Source organism: Cutaneotrichosporon cavernicola (assembly GCF_030864355.1).
Source record: "Cutaneotrichosporon cavernicola HIS019 DNA, chromosome: 5".
Lineage (NCBI taxonomy): Eukaryota > Fungi > Basidiomycota > Tremellomycetes > Trichosporonales > Trichosporonaceae > Cutaneotrichosporon > Cutaneotrichosporon cavernicola.
Genome location: NC_083397.1, coordinates 2,073,913 through 2,089,163, shown reverse-complemented (window position 1 = coordinate 2,089,163; position 15,251 = coordinate 2,073,913). Strand labels below are relative to the sequence as shown.

Here is a 15,251-nt window from a genome sequence, read left to right as displayed (position 1 = left end):
ACGTGACGCGTCAACTGAACAATGAACAATGGAACACACCATGCATACCATCATCGACATGGCGACATCTGGTGCGTATTTCGGAGCAGGCAGAGATAACCCCAGCACCAGACAAGTACTCGGTCATCCTCCCGACGTATAATGAACGCAAGAACTTGCCGGTCATTGTGTGGCTCTTGGCCCGCACCTTTGAGAGCCAGTAAGTCGACCTCCCCCCCCCCCACACACGCTAACAAAAGCAATCTCGAGTGGGAGATCATCGTCGTAGATGACGCAAGCCCCGATGGCACACAGGAGATTGCACACCAGCTCGCAAAGACTTATGGCGAGGATAAGATCATGCTCCGCCCGCGAGCGGGCAAACTCGGTCTCGGGACAGCATATGTCCACGGCCTCAACTTTTGTACGGGGACGTTTGTGATTATCATGGACGCGGATTTCTCGCATCATGTGAGTGGGCCCTCCCCCCTTCTTACAACCTCTCGTACCCACTCACATCAAGCCCAAGTTCATCCCCGAATTCATCAAGCAGCAAAAGACGCACAACCTCGATATTGTCACGGGCACGCGGTACGCTTCCTCGCCCTCGCCTCCGTCGTCGGACGCCAACCCCATCGGTCTCGGCCCAGGCGGCGTATATGGCTGGGACCTGAAACGCAAGCTCGTGTCGCGCGGGGCAAACTACCTCGCCGATACAGTTCTGCAGCCCGGCATCTCGGACCTCACAGGCTCGTTTAGGCTGTATCGCCTGCCGGTCCTGCGCGACATTATCGGGCGCTGCACGAGTAAGGGATACGTGTTCCAGATGGAGATGGTCGTGCGGGCTCGCGCGCTGGGGTATACCGTTGGCGAGGTGCCGATTACCTTTGTTGATCGGATTTATGGCGAGAGCAAGCTTAGCGGCAATGAGATTGTCGGCTATGCCAAGGGAGTCGCTAATCTCTGGTGGAATGTCTAGTGTATTTAGGTAGGTAGGGATAGATGTACAATGCATGATCATGATACAGGAGAAGAGAACACAAGTTTATTATACCTTGACACTGACGGGGCGGTGGAGCAGTCCCGTCTCGCTCAATCCCGGCCCACTCTCCCCTTCGTCGGTATCCGCAGCCCACGTCAGCGCCGTGCGGTACGAATCGCGGTCTCTGGCGTACACCGACGATCGGCCGGGCGACGTGAGCCCGTCCTCGCCTTCGTTGAGCAACTCGGAGCGCCGGTTCAGTGCGTGGATCATTGACGCGTCGGCTGGTCCGGGACGCCACGACCAGCGGCTCTCGCCGCTCTCCCAGCTCCCGCGGCGGCGGACGGCGCGCATACTCGCGTCGTCGTCAGCGCGCCCATAACCCCGCGTGCGAACTGACAGCGACAGCGCGTGCGTCGACACGCCGTCATGCACGCTCCCCGGGCGATCAGCGAAGGCTACCGTCGGCGACGTGACATGCGGCGCGAGGTAGGACGACGGCGAGGCCGCATCACGCAGGCGCAGCGATCCCGGGCGCACCGCGGTTCTATCCGCCGGGCTGGGGGCGAGGCCAAAGGTGGAAGACGCCAGTGTGACGATCGACGCGTCGGCCCGCGGTACGGCTGACGGGTGCGGGTTATTGCGCGGGTGGTAGCGCGAGTGCAGCGGCACACGCACAGAAAGCTCGTCGGGCGGCACAAACGTCGACGAGATCGGCGAGGGAAGGTGGCCCAGTGACGTGCCCGTTGTCGTTGGTGAGCTCATCGTTCTCTGGACAGGCGGCGATGAGCTGAGGCTCGGTGCGACCGCAATGTGGGCCGGCGATCCGCTCTCAAAGCTCATGACCGTCGTCGGCTTGGTGCTCGCCAACGAGTTCTGCCGACTCTGGGTGTAGTCTTCGCTCGTGTACGACGCACCGATGCTCGAGGCATTCGTGTCCCGGCGCCCGGATATGGGTGGTGGAGACGTCGTGCGCACACGGCGAGGTGCCGAAGCAGAGTCACATCGCCACAGTGGGACCGACCCTGAGCGTGATGTCACAGACATGGATGTCGGGGAAGGCGGAATGGGCCGGAGGCTGGCATCCTCGTCCGCGCGACCAGTAAGCGATTCGGTAATGCTGAGGCCTCGCCCACGAGTTGCTAGATCGCTCAGTGACGCGATCGATGGTGTGCGACTGCGGCTGAACACACTCAACGAGGGAGGACGGGAGCCCGAGTCGATCGTCGAAGCGGGGTAGCTCCGTCGGAGCATTGGCACAGGGATGGATGGGTAGGGGTTGTTGGCTTCGCGGCGTCGCTCGCTTGGCGTCTGGCTCGCACTGAAACTGTGGCTGCGCAACGACATGCTTTCGGGACGGTTCGTATCCACACTGTTGCGGTTGATGCTCGCGTCACCTGGCGACAGGTTGCGTTCTGCGCGACGATAGTGCAGCCGTCCGCCTTCGGGGCGGCGGTGCGACTTTGGCACGTAGTGTGGCACGGAAGGCCTCTCGACTGCCGCATCAGAGCCGCGGCGCGCGCCAAGCTTTCGTGTGATCCACTCGAAGAGCGGCTTTCCCTGTCGCCACCCCGGCTGATTGTGGGTATTTGGTCCGGTGGCCATACGCGCGCGAACGGCGCCATCGCTCGACGACACGGGGTCTACGCGCCGGCGGTGCGTCAGACTTGGGGGCTGGATGGGTTCCGGGTTACGCCGACCTGTGACTGTGGGGGGAGCAACGGCATGGTTGGGAGCGGCAAAGGGGGCGGTGGTGGTGGTGGTGGGGATTTGTTTTCGCGGTGGCGAGCTGGTGCGGATAATTGGGGGTCCGACACCTGGAGGCAGGGGAACTGTTGGGGATGCGGTCGTGACCATTTCTGTTTTCTGTTGCGGGTATAACTTAGAACATGTTTAGAGAAGGCAAGGAGGGAGAGTGGGGGGATGATGAAGGAAGAGGGATGGTGTGAATGAGGTGATGGATGGTAGTGGGTTACTGCATGATTGAATGCAACTACGCGCATTTCGGATGGGGGTAGGAGTGTATAGTGTATGTTTGCCCCTGGATGATAGAGAGGAAGGTAGGATGATCAGGTGGGAGCCAGAGTTGAGAATGGTCCACCTTTGTGTAATCTCTCTGAATGCATCTCCATAACGCGCTGTCCATGACCTCCATGACACCCTCTCGATGACCGCCATAACGCGCTGTCCATGACCGCGCCTACAAGCTAACATGCATCACTCCGTTATCGCATCGACATTTCTTTCATCCACGGTCTGGAGACGCCGCACTCGTCCAAAGCCAGATTATAGGAATGGCCCTGAGGGAGTGAGCGCCGAGTCCCAGTCCCAACACCGAACCCAGATCCAGCTGCGTTTCAAAGCAACTAAGCTAACGCCTCCGTCGTCACAGCCCACAGGGACCATTGTCGATCAATAAATTCTACCTGGCCGCAAAATGTCCGCCTGTGACTCGGGGCAGCCGTTTCCAACCTTGTTCTGTGGAGCTGAATATAGGAACTGGCAACGTAAACCACCCAGGCCACCCAAGGGACCCGATAATAGGAGCAGAGGTTTGGTGGAGCTAAAGAAACTGGTACCCGGCCGTAAGGCACCACTTGGAACAGTGTTGATCCTAATATTTCCGTCATCTCTGTCAAATGGGCTAATGGCCGCCCAAATGCCCAAATGCCCAAATACCCCTCCCAAACTCAAGCGCTAAATGTACACCGCCTCTTGTTCGAGATTACTCACTGCCTCCACTGCCCTTCACAGCATTCCATAACCAGGCCCCAGTCGTGAGCGACAATCCACTCCAACACATGTCCCCACAACGTCTCTCGCGGTGACTCCATGCCGCGCCGAATCCCTTGAAGATCACTGATCGGGTGCACTCGTCTGACTATAAAGCGCGTACGACATGATTACACCCAAGACTTGAGACACAGACACAGACACGGACACAGACACAGACACAGACACAGACACAGACACAGACACGCCCGACCCCAACTTGCAACCGAGATTCACTCCAACATGAGCTCCAACGATGGTCTGCCCCCACCATACACTAACCGACCCACGCCGACGTGCTGGGGCTCGCCAGATGGGCATAACCGCGGCGGTAAGTGGTGTGCGATCTCGCTGACAGTAGCGCGGTGCTGGCCGGTACGCCGCGAGAGTGGTTGGATATGCCGCTACTGCACGCGCTCGTTTGGAGCTGGTGTGCTCCCCGTCATGCCGTCGTCGTGACCTGAACTGAACACTCAACAACTTGTTGAATTGACCGAGACCTTGCTTGGTACGGAATGTGCTTGAAACTTGGTGGACTGGTTAAACCTGTAATTTGCGTATTCTGATTTCTCATGTCATGTTCGGTTCGCATTTATGCATCGTTTCGTATGATTTGGTTGTACAGTAGCTTTGTCCTGGTGGCTTGGGATGCATCGCCTGTGGGTTGGGGGTTGGTCAGTGAGAGTCTAGCAAGCGCGTGGATGTGGCTTGTGGTGGTGTCCTCATCACTGAGGTGGTTTTGGTGACGGATTAATTCGGCTTTGAGCCAGTGCCACATGTCGCGACGTGCCTGGCACCTCGCACCTAGCAAGCTAGTCACCAGGTCATCTACTACCTTGCTAACCAAACCAGACTCGAAAAGGAGCTGCCATAACGGCTCTCTCTGTCTCACCATCTACATCTACATCTCCTCTCATTCCCATAGCTAGCCCACTCGTATCCCACGCATTCCGCACATTCCCCAATCGTCCGCTGCAAGATCCGAAGAGAACGAAGAACTCGTCTTACGCCTCGGGTGTCATCGGGGACCAATCAAATCGCTCCAGTTTCCAACTGCAAGTGCAGTTTGGCGACTCAGTCCCGTGCCCGTTGCCCGTTGCCACCACTCTATTAGCACTCTATTAGCACTCTATCTATCAGCACTCGTCACCCATCCACCAACCCATCACCTGACAATAGCCCACATCATCACTCCACTCCATCACTCATCATCTCTTTCTCAAACCACCACATCTCCCACCCAACCCTCTCAGCATCACCACGCACCACCACCCACCACCGCGCCGCACCAAGCGACTCTAAACCCCAGAAACACCCACACCAGCCCATCACAACATGGCCGCCCTCCACCGCATCGCACCATTTGCCGCGTCGTCGCTCGCTTCGTCCTCCCGTATCCACCTGCGGCCGCTGGTGCGCGCGTCCTCGACTCTTCCCACGCGCGCCGCGCATGTCGCCCCCACAATCCGCACAGTCTCGGACATGCCGGCCGTCGACGCGGCGTCGTCGTCCGCGGCTCCCAAGCCCACCCCGACCCCTGCGCCCACCGAGAAGCCGGCAGTCAAGCCCCGGCGCCAGTTCAAGCCCACCAAGGCCGCATTGAAGATGGTGAGTGCCGAGGAATCTTGGTGGACCGCCAATGGTGTGCGGGACCACCACCAACCCCGACCTTCCCTCGCCACTGACTAATCGTTGTGTGTATATGACTAACCGCAGACACCCAACGCTATTTCGCGCCTCAAGGCACTCATGTCGTCGCCGACCGAGCCCAAGTTGCTGCGTATCGGCGTCAAGACGCGCGGATGCGCCGGCATGGCGTACCACCTCGACTACGTCGACCCTCCCGGAGGCAAGTTTGACGAAGTCGTCGAGCAGGACGGCGTCAAGGTCCTCGTCGACTCGAAGGCGCTCTTCTCGATTATCGGGAGCGTCATGGACTGGCGGGATAACCGGTTGAGCGCAGGATTCGTGTTTGAGAACCCGAACATTGTAGACACGTGCGGGTGTGGCGAAAGCTTCAACATTCGCTTCTAAGAATTTTACAAGTGCGTGTGCAACTGCAAGCGCAAGTCCAAGTGCAAGCGCGTGACGCAGGCGCACGTCCCGGAACGGTTCCCCGCAAGCAGTCGATCGATGTCCCATGTCACCTTGGCATATTTCAATGTACTACTCTGTCCATGTACGTCCGCGAGAAGAAAAGCTGGGAATAAGTTGTCTGCACAGGCCAAGCACAGGCCGGGTTGGTTCGTTACGTTGGTGGCGCATTCCACCCAGCTCGTGGACGCCAAGTGTGGCTCATCTGATTCGGGTTATTAACGCGTTGCTGTTCACTGCCCTGCTCATTCACGGAATGCCCATGGGCCGACAGAGTTGCCTGTCGCACGCACGCCCGTTGTGTTTTTCCGTGGCATGGCTGCCAGCTGCCAGGACGTGGGACGACACTGGACACTGGAGCCGAAAAGCACCCAAGTCATCCAAGCAGCGTGAGGATGGGGTACACACGTCCCTAACTAGACGCCAGAGGTAGACGCCAAGCTCTATTGCAACGCCGACTCGATCCGACTGGACTATTTCGAGTCCTCTGGACTCGTTTGAGTGAGCGCGACGACGCCTGAGCGTCCAAGCATCCAAGCGTCTGAGCGTCTACTCCTTGACGTTCCTGCGCACTGACACCCGAAGTTGGTGCGAACCAACTACTCCTGGACGGGGGCTAGACGCAAAGCCCTCAACCCCCCGTAAGCCCCCCCCCCCCCCCCCCCCCTCCCTCTCACCCAACCAACCCAACAAAACAACGACCACTTTGACCTTGCTCCATCCTTCGCCCTCTGCTCGCCCTCACCCTATTCCAAGCCAACATTCCACACACGTTCCTTGTCACTCGAACGCTGTCTCTCTCTCACCTCACACTCAGTCGCCGTCAACAAGCACACCTCAAAGAATTCTAATGTTAACCGTACCCATAACATTGGTAACTGTGCGTGTGCGCCTTTGCCGCGCCCCGCCCCGCCCCGCCCTCTTAGTTTCCGAGTTTGTCCAGCTTGCCATCAACGAGGAATGAGTTTCTACAAACATCCCCACGGGGGTCCCTCTGAGGGAGGTGGGGTCGGGGTGACGCCAAGCATCGTGGCGTCGGTGCGAGAACTTGAGGACTCGAGTCCTAGTCGTCTGTTCTAAAGGTGGCGTCGCGGTGAATCGGACGCGCTCGCGCTCGCACCGGTCCATGTTCAAGCCCAACCCCAAGCACACGGGCCCCACGGCCCCACGATACGGTACGGGTTCCTTGCGCCACCGACGTTGAACTGGGACATTTTGTTCGATGTCTTCGCGCCATTTGTTCGTTTCGAGCAACATCCCTGTACAGAGCCCGTTAACCCACCTCGTACCTCTTACAATCTTCCTCTACCCCACTCCCCCCAATCCCCAATCCCGCCCCGCTTGGCGGGGCGTTGATCAACTCTCCTCATCTTCTTCACCTCATCGTCACCCACCGATCATAAAGTTAACAGGCCCAACCCGCGCGCGTAATGATGGGCGACGACGTCGACGTCGACATGTCGCCGCCAGGCAGTCCGCGGCGCCGGCGGACCTGTCCACCAACTGTCAACGCGTATTCCGTCGCCCCGCCCCTTTCGTCTTCGTCCCGACGGACCCCATATCCTCCACCAGCACTCGCGCTGTCCCCGCCAACCCCACAGGCCCTGGGTCGGTCGCTCACCCGCGTCAGTGTAAGTCGTAGGCGCCGGGATGAGGAAGACGACGAGAGGCGTAGGCGGACGCCGTACGGGTCGCCAAACCTTGGAGCGACGCCAACCACCCCTCTGTCGCCTTTGAACTTTGAATACCAGTCACCGCCTTCTCCGCCGTCGCCGAACCCAGGCCACCGCTCCTCCTTTTCCCTCCCCACCCACTCCACCCTCTTCCAGCTCTCCAACCCACCCTCCCACCCCTCCCCACCTCCCACCCAACCCCAGCCGCAACCAAAGGGCGCGCTCGCCCAAGACGACCACGAACCCGACACTGGTCCGTGCCACGAACCCGACTGTGTCCGCGGCTGTGCGCAATACCGCTTAATGCTCCTCCTCGAAGACGAGCGCACCACCTCTTCCCGGCTCCGGCGTGACTTGTCGGATTACCAGGCTCGTCTCGAAATGGCCCAACGTGACCCCGCCCAACTCGTTGTCGACCTCTCGGAATCCCAATCCCGCGCAGACGCAGCCGAACGTCTGGTGTCGCAACTCCGGCGGGATTTGGCAGAAGCAGAGAGACGCGCAGAACGCGTCGAGCGTCACTCGGACCGAGTCGCAAAGGATTTCGAATGGTATGCGCAAAAACTCGAGGCCGAACGAAACCAGTGGGCGCATGAGAAGGGGCAGTTTCTCGCAAACCATGAGCGCGTCGAGGTTGAGAATCGCGAGTTGCGAGAGAAACTCGGTTTACCACGTCAAGAACCACGCAGTACCAGAGGCATCGTCATGACAAATCCTAACGATCCAGATGGATGGGTCCGCGTCGGCCAGAAAGAGAAAGTCGAAGTTGTTGGACGACGGTTCAAGTCGTCTGCGGAAGCTGATGCCCACGACGCCGAGATGGCGCGTCGAAGTCGACCAGGCCGTACCATCCCCAACCCAGCTGTGACGACACCGCCAGCCGCTGTTGGGGTGCCTCAAAGCCCCACCACTACGTCGACCAGTCAAACGACAAGTCCCGCATCAAGTCCAACCATCTCGGACGGCACGAGTACCAGCTCGACGGCCCGGCCGAGTCCATCGGCATCCATACCCCCGCCCTCGTAACCCCTCTCAACTCTCAACTTGCCTCCAGTACCCTTCAACTCGTATACCTTGCCATGATACCCCTACTCATCTGTACATCGTCTTGGGTTTTACGGACACTACCGCTGCCACTGTGTAATACATACTCTAATAGCATGCATGGATGCTAGTGCCACTACATGGCCTACTCGTCGTCGGCATCATACGTCGGGGCATGAATCTGCATCAGTCAGCTCCATCGTGGCTTGACGGACAACTCACAATCTCATTCAATCCAAGCCACTCGCCGAGGGCGCGTACGAACTCATCCCCGCCCTCGCCCGCCCCTCCACGGCGCCACCACCCTCCTTCTTCCTCCCTCTTCCTCTCCTGATTCTCGCCCTCGGCCCCATCCCTCTCGTCGGCCCGGAAACCCGCAAGTGGCGCATCCGGTGTCCAGAGGGTAAACCGATCAAACTTGGCTGTGGGCGTCAACACACGGAGGGATCCATCACGGGGTCCATCATCCTGGATGGGTGCCTCTGCCTCTTCAATTTCGGCCTGAATCGACTCGATTGGGGCAGAGAGATCGACTTCGCGCGCCATCTCGTCCTCCTCTTCATGGGGAGGAGACGACGGCACGACATTGATGACCGGTACGGGGGCTTGTTCTTTGTTGATTTCAGCCGCGCTCACTGCCCGGCGTTTGGCTGGCGGCTCTTTTTCCTCGTCGTCCTCCAGGACAATCTTGCGGGTTCGACGACCGCGAACAGGCCGAGGCCGCGAGAGGGCGACCTGCGCTGCGCCCTTCTGCTGCGTCCGCGTCGAGCGCGTCTCCTCTGGAATGGAGGAAGAGGACGACGCGGATAGCCCTCCCGTGGGTGGAGGCGCCGCGCGCAACACGACTCCACGATACCCTCTCGGAACCTCGATCTCCTGTCCCACCACTTGTCGTCCCCGGAACGCGGCGAGATATCCAGACGGCGTGGGCCGGGGCACGAAGTAATCCGAGACCGGCGCGGTAGCGGGAGTTGGAGTGAGGTAGAAGGGGAGTAGCTGGAGGCTTGTTGAAGGGAGGTTGGTGCTCGCTGCGAGGACAAAGGACATTGTGGTGGTAATGGGTGTTGGGGGACGCGTTGATATTGATTTCATTTAAAGGACGCGTTCGTTTGATCCCGTACAAAAAGGAGTGGGGCAGATAGAGTTGGGAATGTGCCTCATGGTATTCGATCACTCTCTGGTCGACAATTACATTTCCATTTCTCACTCTACAGATCTACTACATCACAACAATGGGACGCGGTGGTGCTTCTTCGCGTGGACGTGGGTGAGTTTTACCAAGTAGCAGAGAAAGTGGAAGAGGAAGAGGGGGAAGCAGTGGTGGGTGGCGAGTGCAGTGCATTCCAACTTTTCTTGCCGTGCGGTCGTGACCCGGTGAACCCGGCCTTGACCCCGTCTGATCGTGTATGGAGGGGTGTTTGCGTCGTCTCGTCGACACATTTGGGGTCCGAGCTCTACATCGCCATGCCATGGACATTGACATCAGAAAATTCAAGGTGACGCGTGGTGGCGGGCGTCATTTTTCGCGCGACATCGATGAGCGTATGCGCCCCGACACGGTCGAGGCCGATAGCGAGGAGGACGAGTCTGAATCGGAATCCGAGGAGGAAGTCGAGCACAAGCTGGCGCCCGAGATGGCCGCGCTCAACCTCAAGCTGGGCAACACTGTGGCTGTCGAGGAGAGCGAGGACGAGGGCCTGACCCGTGCCGAGCGCAAGGCCAAGCTCAAGAAGGCGGCTAAAGCCAAGGTCGAGGAGAGTGAGGAGGAGGAGGAAGACGACATCCCGTCCCCGCCAAAGAGGGTCGAGCCGACTCGTCGTGAGCGGTATGTCGGCATAGTAACTCGCTGACCGAAGCGAGGCGGCAGAGAAGAAAAAGTTCCAGCAGCGCCAGGCGGCAGGTAAGACGCAGCAGGCCAAGTCGGACCTGGCGCGTCTGCAGGAGATCCGCAAGAAGCGCGAGGCTGCCGCCGCACAGCGCGCCGCAGAGCAGGAGGGTCAGTACTTAGCAAATTCCAAACTCAAACTGACAGAAAGAGGCGGCTCGCGAGGCTGCCGACAAACAGTCGCGTCTCGTCAGCAAGAAGTAACTCGCCTTAGATTCGCAACTCGAGTCAGCCAACACCTCGGCCAACTCTCCCTCGTTCCACTCCTTTTGCCCTATCTAGAGCTAGAGCTGGCTCATGTAGCTATGATGCAGTGGCATGTGACTATACACTCTACACACACTCTAAGCCTCCTGGCCCGCAACCATGCGCTCACCCTTGATGACTGCACCCGGCATGGCCTCGAATCCCGGACCAAACTCGCAGTCCTTGATCTGCGCCTTCTCACCCACGCGCACATTGTTGGCGAGCACCGCATTCTCGACGCGCGCGCCCTCCTCAACCACACAGAAATCCCAAAGCACACAACCGGTAAGCTTGGCATTCTTGCCAATAACGCAGTGCCGGCCAACGATGCACTTCTTGATGCTGGCGCGCTCGCCAACACGCACGCCCTCACCAATGAGCGAATCGGGCGAGATCTGCGCCGACGCAGCAATCGCATCCTCATTGTCCACCTTTGGCACGCCAGCAGCGGCATTGGCAGCACCAAGCGTCTTGACGAGGTGCCGGTTCATCTCCCAGTACCCGGCGATATTGTTCGCGCGCACAATGTATTCCGGCTCGGGTCCTGCGGGCGCCTTGCCGCCCTTGCCCTTCTTCTCCTCGACCTCGGGAACGTCGGGCTTGACAACAATCATGCGACAGCTCCATCCGGCAGGCTTGGAGTGTGCGCGCGCGCTCTTGCCCGTCCGCCCGACCTTGTTCTTGAAAGCCAGCAGCTCTTCCCCTGCGCTCTCGGCTGGCGTCGCGGTTTCGCTATCGGGAACGGCGGCAGCCTGGAGGGCAATCCCTTCGCGGAAGGTAGTGGCCGTGCTGCGGGCGAGCGCGGCGGCCAACGGATCCCGGCGGGGAGGATTGAGGATAGGGGACCATTTCTCAGCCAGCCCCGACTGCCACGCGCCCTTGAGCAGCCAGGGGACGAACTGTTCGCGCACAGAGGTGAGGTCGCGATCGCGGCGGGTAGACAGGAGGTCAAGCACCGTCCGGCGGAACACGTACACATGTGCGTCGAGGAGGCGGGTTGAGAGCGACAGGGTGGGGTGTGCCGAGATGAGCGCCATGCGCATCTCGAGGTCGTTGTTCTCCAGATCGTCAACAGGTGAGATTTGGAGCAGTTCGTTCGTTCCCTTGTCCATAGCCACAATCATCTTCTCCTCGCTCTCGCGCACCGATTCCGGTGCCTCGTACAACACAGAAGTGAGGACTGCATCGGGAGTCGCGCGGTGCCTGTCGAGAATGGACGAGAGGGTCAGGCTGGGGGGGAAGGAGATGTCGCAGGGAAGGAGGACAAAGTCGGTCTGGAGTTAGCTAGCCCAACAATAGGGGGTTACCTTGATCAAGGCGCGGAAACGCTTCAGAATACGCGCGGTGCCGCTCCGGTCATCAAAGTCTTCATCGTTACCTTCGCCCTCGTCGTACGTCTTGACAGTGATACGCGGCTCGCGCTTGTGCGACGAACTGGAAAACTCGAGCTGGAGGTACTCGGTCAAGTACTCGGAGATGGCGGCGGCTGCTTCGGGCGGCACGATGACCAGGACGTCTGGGTGTTAGGGGTGGTGGAGGTGGGGGAGGAGGTGTGGGAGGCAGCAGGGAGCCGGGGAGCAAGCCAGACTGCGAGCGAGTGCCAGTCCGAATATGAGTGCAAGGACAAACCCAAGCTCAAGCCCACACTCCGACTCAGAACCGACTCGGACTCGACGATACGTACCAGTCAAACCCGCGGCAAACACCCAGTCGAGCACGATATTGATCACGGGCTTATTACCGACTGGCATGAGTGCTTTGGGGAGCACGCTAGCTCCCCGCGCCCCCTCATTGAACGGGAAGAGGCTGGCATCAGTCTTTGACAATGAAGGGGGGAGTACTTTTCGCCTTTCCCGACGAGGATGACGGCCACGAAATCCTGCGCCTCGTACGCCGGTCGCTTCTGTTCACGTTGTCGGGGGTCCATTATTTGAGGGATGGTGCGATGGAGAAGCGTGGAAAGTTAGGGCAAGATGAGATCTGGCTTTGACTTTTGAGTGGGAAATATAAAGACAGTGTCACGTTGGAGTCGAGTCTTGAATATTGACATACCTCCACTCTTCAACTATGCCCCACTCACACCACTCGCATTCCGGCCAGTTCTGCCGACACGCAAAGGACAGCCTCGCCGAGGTAGTGGCGACGGCATCGAAGCGGGGATTCAAGGTGTTTGGCCTGAGCGAGCATGCGCCGCGGTATCGCGAGGCCGATCTGTTTCCCGAGGAGGTGAGTTCTCTCCATATGTCTCAGTCTCTGATTTCAGGCCGACCTGTCCCCGCATGACCTGGAGGCGGCGTACACCGACTTCCTCAATGAAGCCGAGGTACAGAGGGCGGCGCATCCCGAGATCAACCTCCTCATCGGCGTCGAGTGCGACTCTATCACTAACCTCGATATCGCGGGGCTCACCAGGCTCCTGAAGGACGAGCGGATCGAATACGTCGTCGGGAGCGTGCATCACGTCCGTGGAGTTTCGATTGATTTCAATCGTGTTACATGGCTGCGTTCCCTCCGGGCCGCGCAGCGGGGCGTCGACGAGACGACAATGGTTCGGATTGGAAATAAGGTCATTCTCAGCCCGATTGATGACGACCCAATTCTTGACGAAGATTACAATCCTAGTGAGGAGGACATGCTCCCCTTCCTGGAGAGTTACCTCGATGCCCAGATGGCCATGATGGAGGCTCACCAGCCCGAGGTCGTCGGTCACTTTGACCTCTGTCTCCTCTTCGCCCCCGACATTAGTCTCAAGGCTGTCTGGGATCGGGTGCAGCGTAATGTCGCCTATGCTATTTCCTATGGCGCCTTGTTCGAGGCTAATGCCGCCGCCCTTCGCAAGGGATGGAAGACCAGTTATCCCAGTCCCGACGTCCTCCAGGTGAGCTACCAGCTAACAACAAGGTTCTGACCCCAGCTCATCCTCTCCCTCGGTGGACGGGTTTGTCTGTCGGACGACTCGCACGGGGTGGCCGCTGTCGGACTCAACTACCTCCCCATGCGCGAGTATCTCGTCGCCCAGGGCGTTAAGACTGTGTGGCATCTCGTAAGGGCTGGACAGGCGCAGGAAGGCGACAAGAAGGTCGGGAAGCGCGGGCGTGTGCTAGCACGCCCTTGTGAGGGGTGGGAAGAGGACGCGTTCTGGGAGACGTTCAAGGCCACCATGTAGATTACATAGAAGTTGGAGGAGCTGGCAAGGCTGGTAAGGCTGTCGTTCACATGTAGATAAATTAGAAGCTCAAGTTGATAGAAATGTCATGTGTAGCAAGTCGCCGCAGCGGCTTGCAGCTGCGCCGCCTCCTTGTTTGTTGCCTCTTGGCGGGCTCTTACCCACCACCTCAAACCATCGTCTCCCGACACCCCACACACCCCACACCCTACACCCGCAGAAGATCAGAAGCTACATGTTGAGTGAAGGCTTCGGATACACGTCAGTAGCCGCTCTACGTGTCTACAGGCTCGTTGCTCGCATGTTCGGCTCCCAAGGCTTCATCGCGTTTACAACTTCGGGATCTGGAGTCAGCTTGCTTCAAGGCAAAGTCAGCCGAACTCACCCGGAGCGTCTTGGAAACCATGGCTGCGGCCCAGAGGGCGAACACGATCGCGGTCAGGTGCACGTCGCCATCGCCGTGACCCTCGAGACCCTCACCCCACAGCCGCACAACGCCCAGAGGCAAGTCGGCGTGCTTGCCGAGCGCGAAGAAGCCCTGGCGGACGCACCCAGCCATGCTGGCTGTGAGGAACAACGACGACGGGATCGGCAGACCCTCAAAGTACTTGGACTTGCCACTCGAGTCGGCAGGGAGCAATGCAACGGTGGCGTTGAAACGTGCCAGGCGGGCGAGGCCACCAGAAACGAAGAGGAGGAGGCAGACAATGTCGAGATGCGTGCGCATGCCGAGCGTGAAGGCCAGAGTGGCTGGCGCAACGCCAAAGGAGACGAGGTCGGCGAGCGAGTCCATCTCCTGACCGAGGAGGGAGCCGCCGCCACGCCAGCGCGCGACCTTGCCGTCGAGCGCGTCAAAGCCGAAACCTGCCATCGGGAGAATGAGCGCAAAGTACAGCCACTTGTACGCCTCCTTAGAAGGCGGGGACGGGAGGTTGGACGAGAGGATGAGGTACCGCGCCGCGCTCATGATCGAGAGCGTGCCACAGACGCCATTCATAATTGTGATCAGGTCGGCAAGGCGGAAGTTGCTGTCGTTAGCGCGAATGCGCGGGGAACTAGTAAGCCGGGGATGAGGGGTAGGTCAGGTAGGGAGGAGAGAGAGCGCAGCGGAAAGAATAAGGCGGAGGAGGGGGATGAGGAACAGAGCTCACCGGACAAGCGAGAAGTGCCCGTCGTCGTCCTTGTACTGCTGGAGTCCTTTGCGCTTCTCCTCGAGCATGGCCTCTGCGGCCGCCCCGCCCTTGCCGGCGCGTTGCGTGAGGTTGGACATTGTGGCCACCGACAGGAAGTGGAGGAAGGTGGGTTCGGGTGGTTAGGTTGCTCCGACGGCTCGTCCCTTGAGAAGTAGGTTACGCGCGAGTGAGGGGAGGGTTATTGATTGGGTCGGCGGAGCAGATGGGAGAGATGAAT

At 59.4% G+C, this 15,251-nt stretch overlaps 9 protein-coding genes across 9 annotated transcripts; 5 read left to right on the top strand and 4 right to left on the bottom strand.

Annotated features, from left to right (window-relative positions):
- Window positions 1–40: 40 nt before the first annotated feature.
- On the top strand, window positions 41–958 carry DPM1 (uncharacterized protein; the record flags this gene model as incomplete). The annotated part of the gene is made up of 4 exons (XM_060602040.1): window positions 41–71; window positions 106–199; window positions 240–450; window positions 503–958. 4 exons carry the CDS (start codon window positions 41–43, stop codon window positions 956–958), a joined length of 792 nt encoding a protein of 263 aa, XP_060458474.1.
- A 69-nt stretch (window positions 959–1,027) lies between these two features.
- Window positions 1,028–2,818, bottom strand: CcaverHIS019_0508360 (uncharacterized protein; the record flags this gene model as incomplete). Its single annotated transcript, XM_060602039.1, has 1 exon — window positions 1,028–2,818. One exon carries the CDS (start codon window positions 2,816–2,818, stop codon window positions 1,028–1,030), a length of 1,791 nt encoding a protein of 596 aa, XP_060458473.1.
- A 2,250-nt stretch (window positions 2,819–5,068) lies between these two features.
- ISA1 (uncharacterized protein) lies at window positions 5,069–5,767 on the top strand (the record flags this gene model as incomplete). Its single annotated transcript, XM_060602038.1, has 2 exons — window positions 5,069–5,341; window positions 5,450–5,767. The coding sequence occupies 2 exons, from the start codon at window positions 5,069–5,071 to the stop codon at window positions 5,765–5,767; spliced, it is 591 nt and encodes a 196-aa protein (XP_060458472.1).
- A 1,490-nt stretch (window positions 5,768–7,257) lies between these two features.
- On the top strand, window positions 7,258–8,526 carry CcaverHIS019_0508340 (uncharacterized protein; the record flags this gene model as incomplete). Its single annotated transcript, XM_060602037.1, has 2 exons — window positions 7,258–7,458; window positions 7,705–8,526. The coding sequence occupies 2 exons, from the start codon at window positions 7,258–7,260 to the stop codon at window positions 8,524–8,526; spliced, it is 1,023 nt and encodes a 340-aa protein (XP_060458471.1).
- A 163-nt stretch (window positions 8,527–8,689) lies between these two features.
- Window positions 8,690–9,591, bottom strand: CcaverHIS019_0508330 (uncharacterized protein; the record flags this gene model as incomplete). Its single annotated transcript, XM_060602036.1, has 2 exons — window positions 8,690–8,725; window positions 8,767–9,591. The coding sequence occupies 2 exons, from the start codon at window positions 9,589–9,591 to the stop codon at window positions 8,690–8,692; spliced, it is 861 nt and encodes a 286-aa protein (XP_060458470.1).
- Window positions 9,592–9,776: 185 nt separating this feature from the next.
- CcaverHIS019_0508320 (uncharacterized protein) lies at window positions 9,777–10,633 on the top strand (the record flags this gene model as incomplete). Its single annotated transcript, XM_060602035.1, has 4 exons — window positions 9,777–9,811; window positions 10,031–10,369; window positions 10,401–10,540; window positions 10,581–10,633. 4 exons carry the CDS (start codon window positions 9,777–9,779, stop codon window positions 10,631–10,633), a joined length of 567 nt encoding a protein of 188 aa, XP_060458469.1.
- A 140-nt stretch (window positions 10,634–10,773) lies between these two features.
- Window positions 10,774–12,602, bottom strand: GCD1 (uncharacterized protein; the record flags this gene model as incomplete). The annotated part of the gene is made up of 4 exons (XM_060602034.1): window positions 10,774–11,949; window positions 11,983–12,191; window positions 12,360–12,481; window positions 12,517–12,602. 4 exons carry the CDS (start codon window positions 12,600–12,602, stop codon window positions 10,774–10,776), a joined length of 1,593 nt encoding a protein of 530 aa, XP_060458468.1.
- A 140-nt stretch (window positions 12,603–12,742) lies between these two features.
- CcaverHIS019_0508300 (uncharacterized protein) lies at window positions 12,743–13,841 on the top strand (the record flags this gene model as incomplete). Its single annotated transcript, XM_060602032.1, has 3 exons — window positions 12,743–12,901; window positions 12,939–13,553; window positions 13,590–13,841. 3 exons carry the CDS (start codon window positions 12,743–12,745, stop codon window positions 13,839–13,841), a joined length of 1,026 nt encoding a protein of 341 aa, XP_060458467.1.
- Window positions 13,842–14,170: 329 nt separating this feature from the next.
- On the bottom strand, window positions 14,171–15,111 carry CHO1 (uncharacterized protein; the record flags this gene model as incomplete). Its single annotated transcript, XM_060602031.1, has 3 exons — window positions 14,171–14,185; window positions 14,227–14,869; window positions 14,993–15,111. 3 exons carry the CDS (start codon window positions 15,109–15,111, stop codon window positions 14,171–14,173), a joined length of 777 nt encoding a protein of 258 aa, XP_060458466.1.
- Window positions 15,112–15,251: the final 140 nt, after the last annotated feature.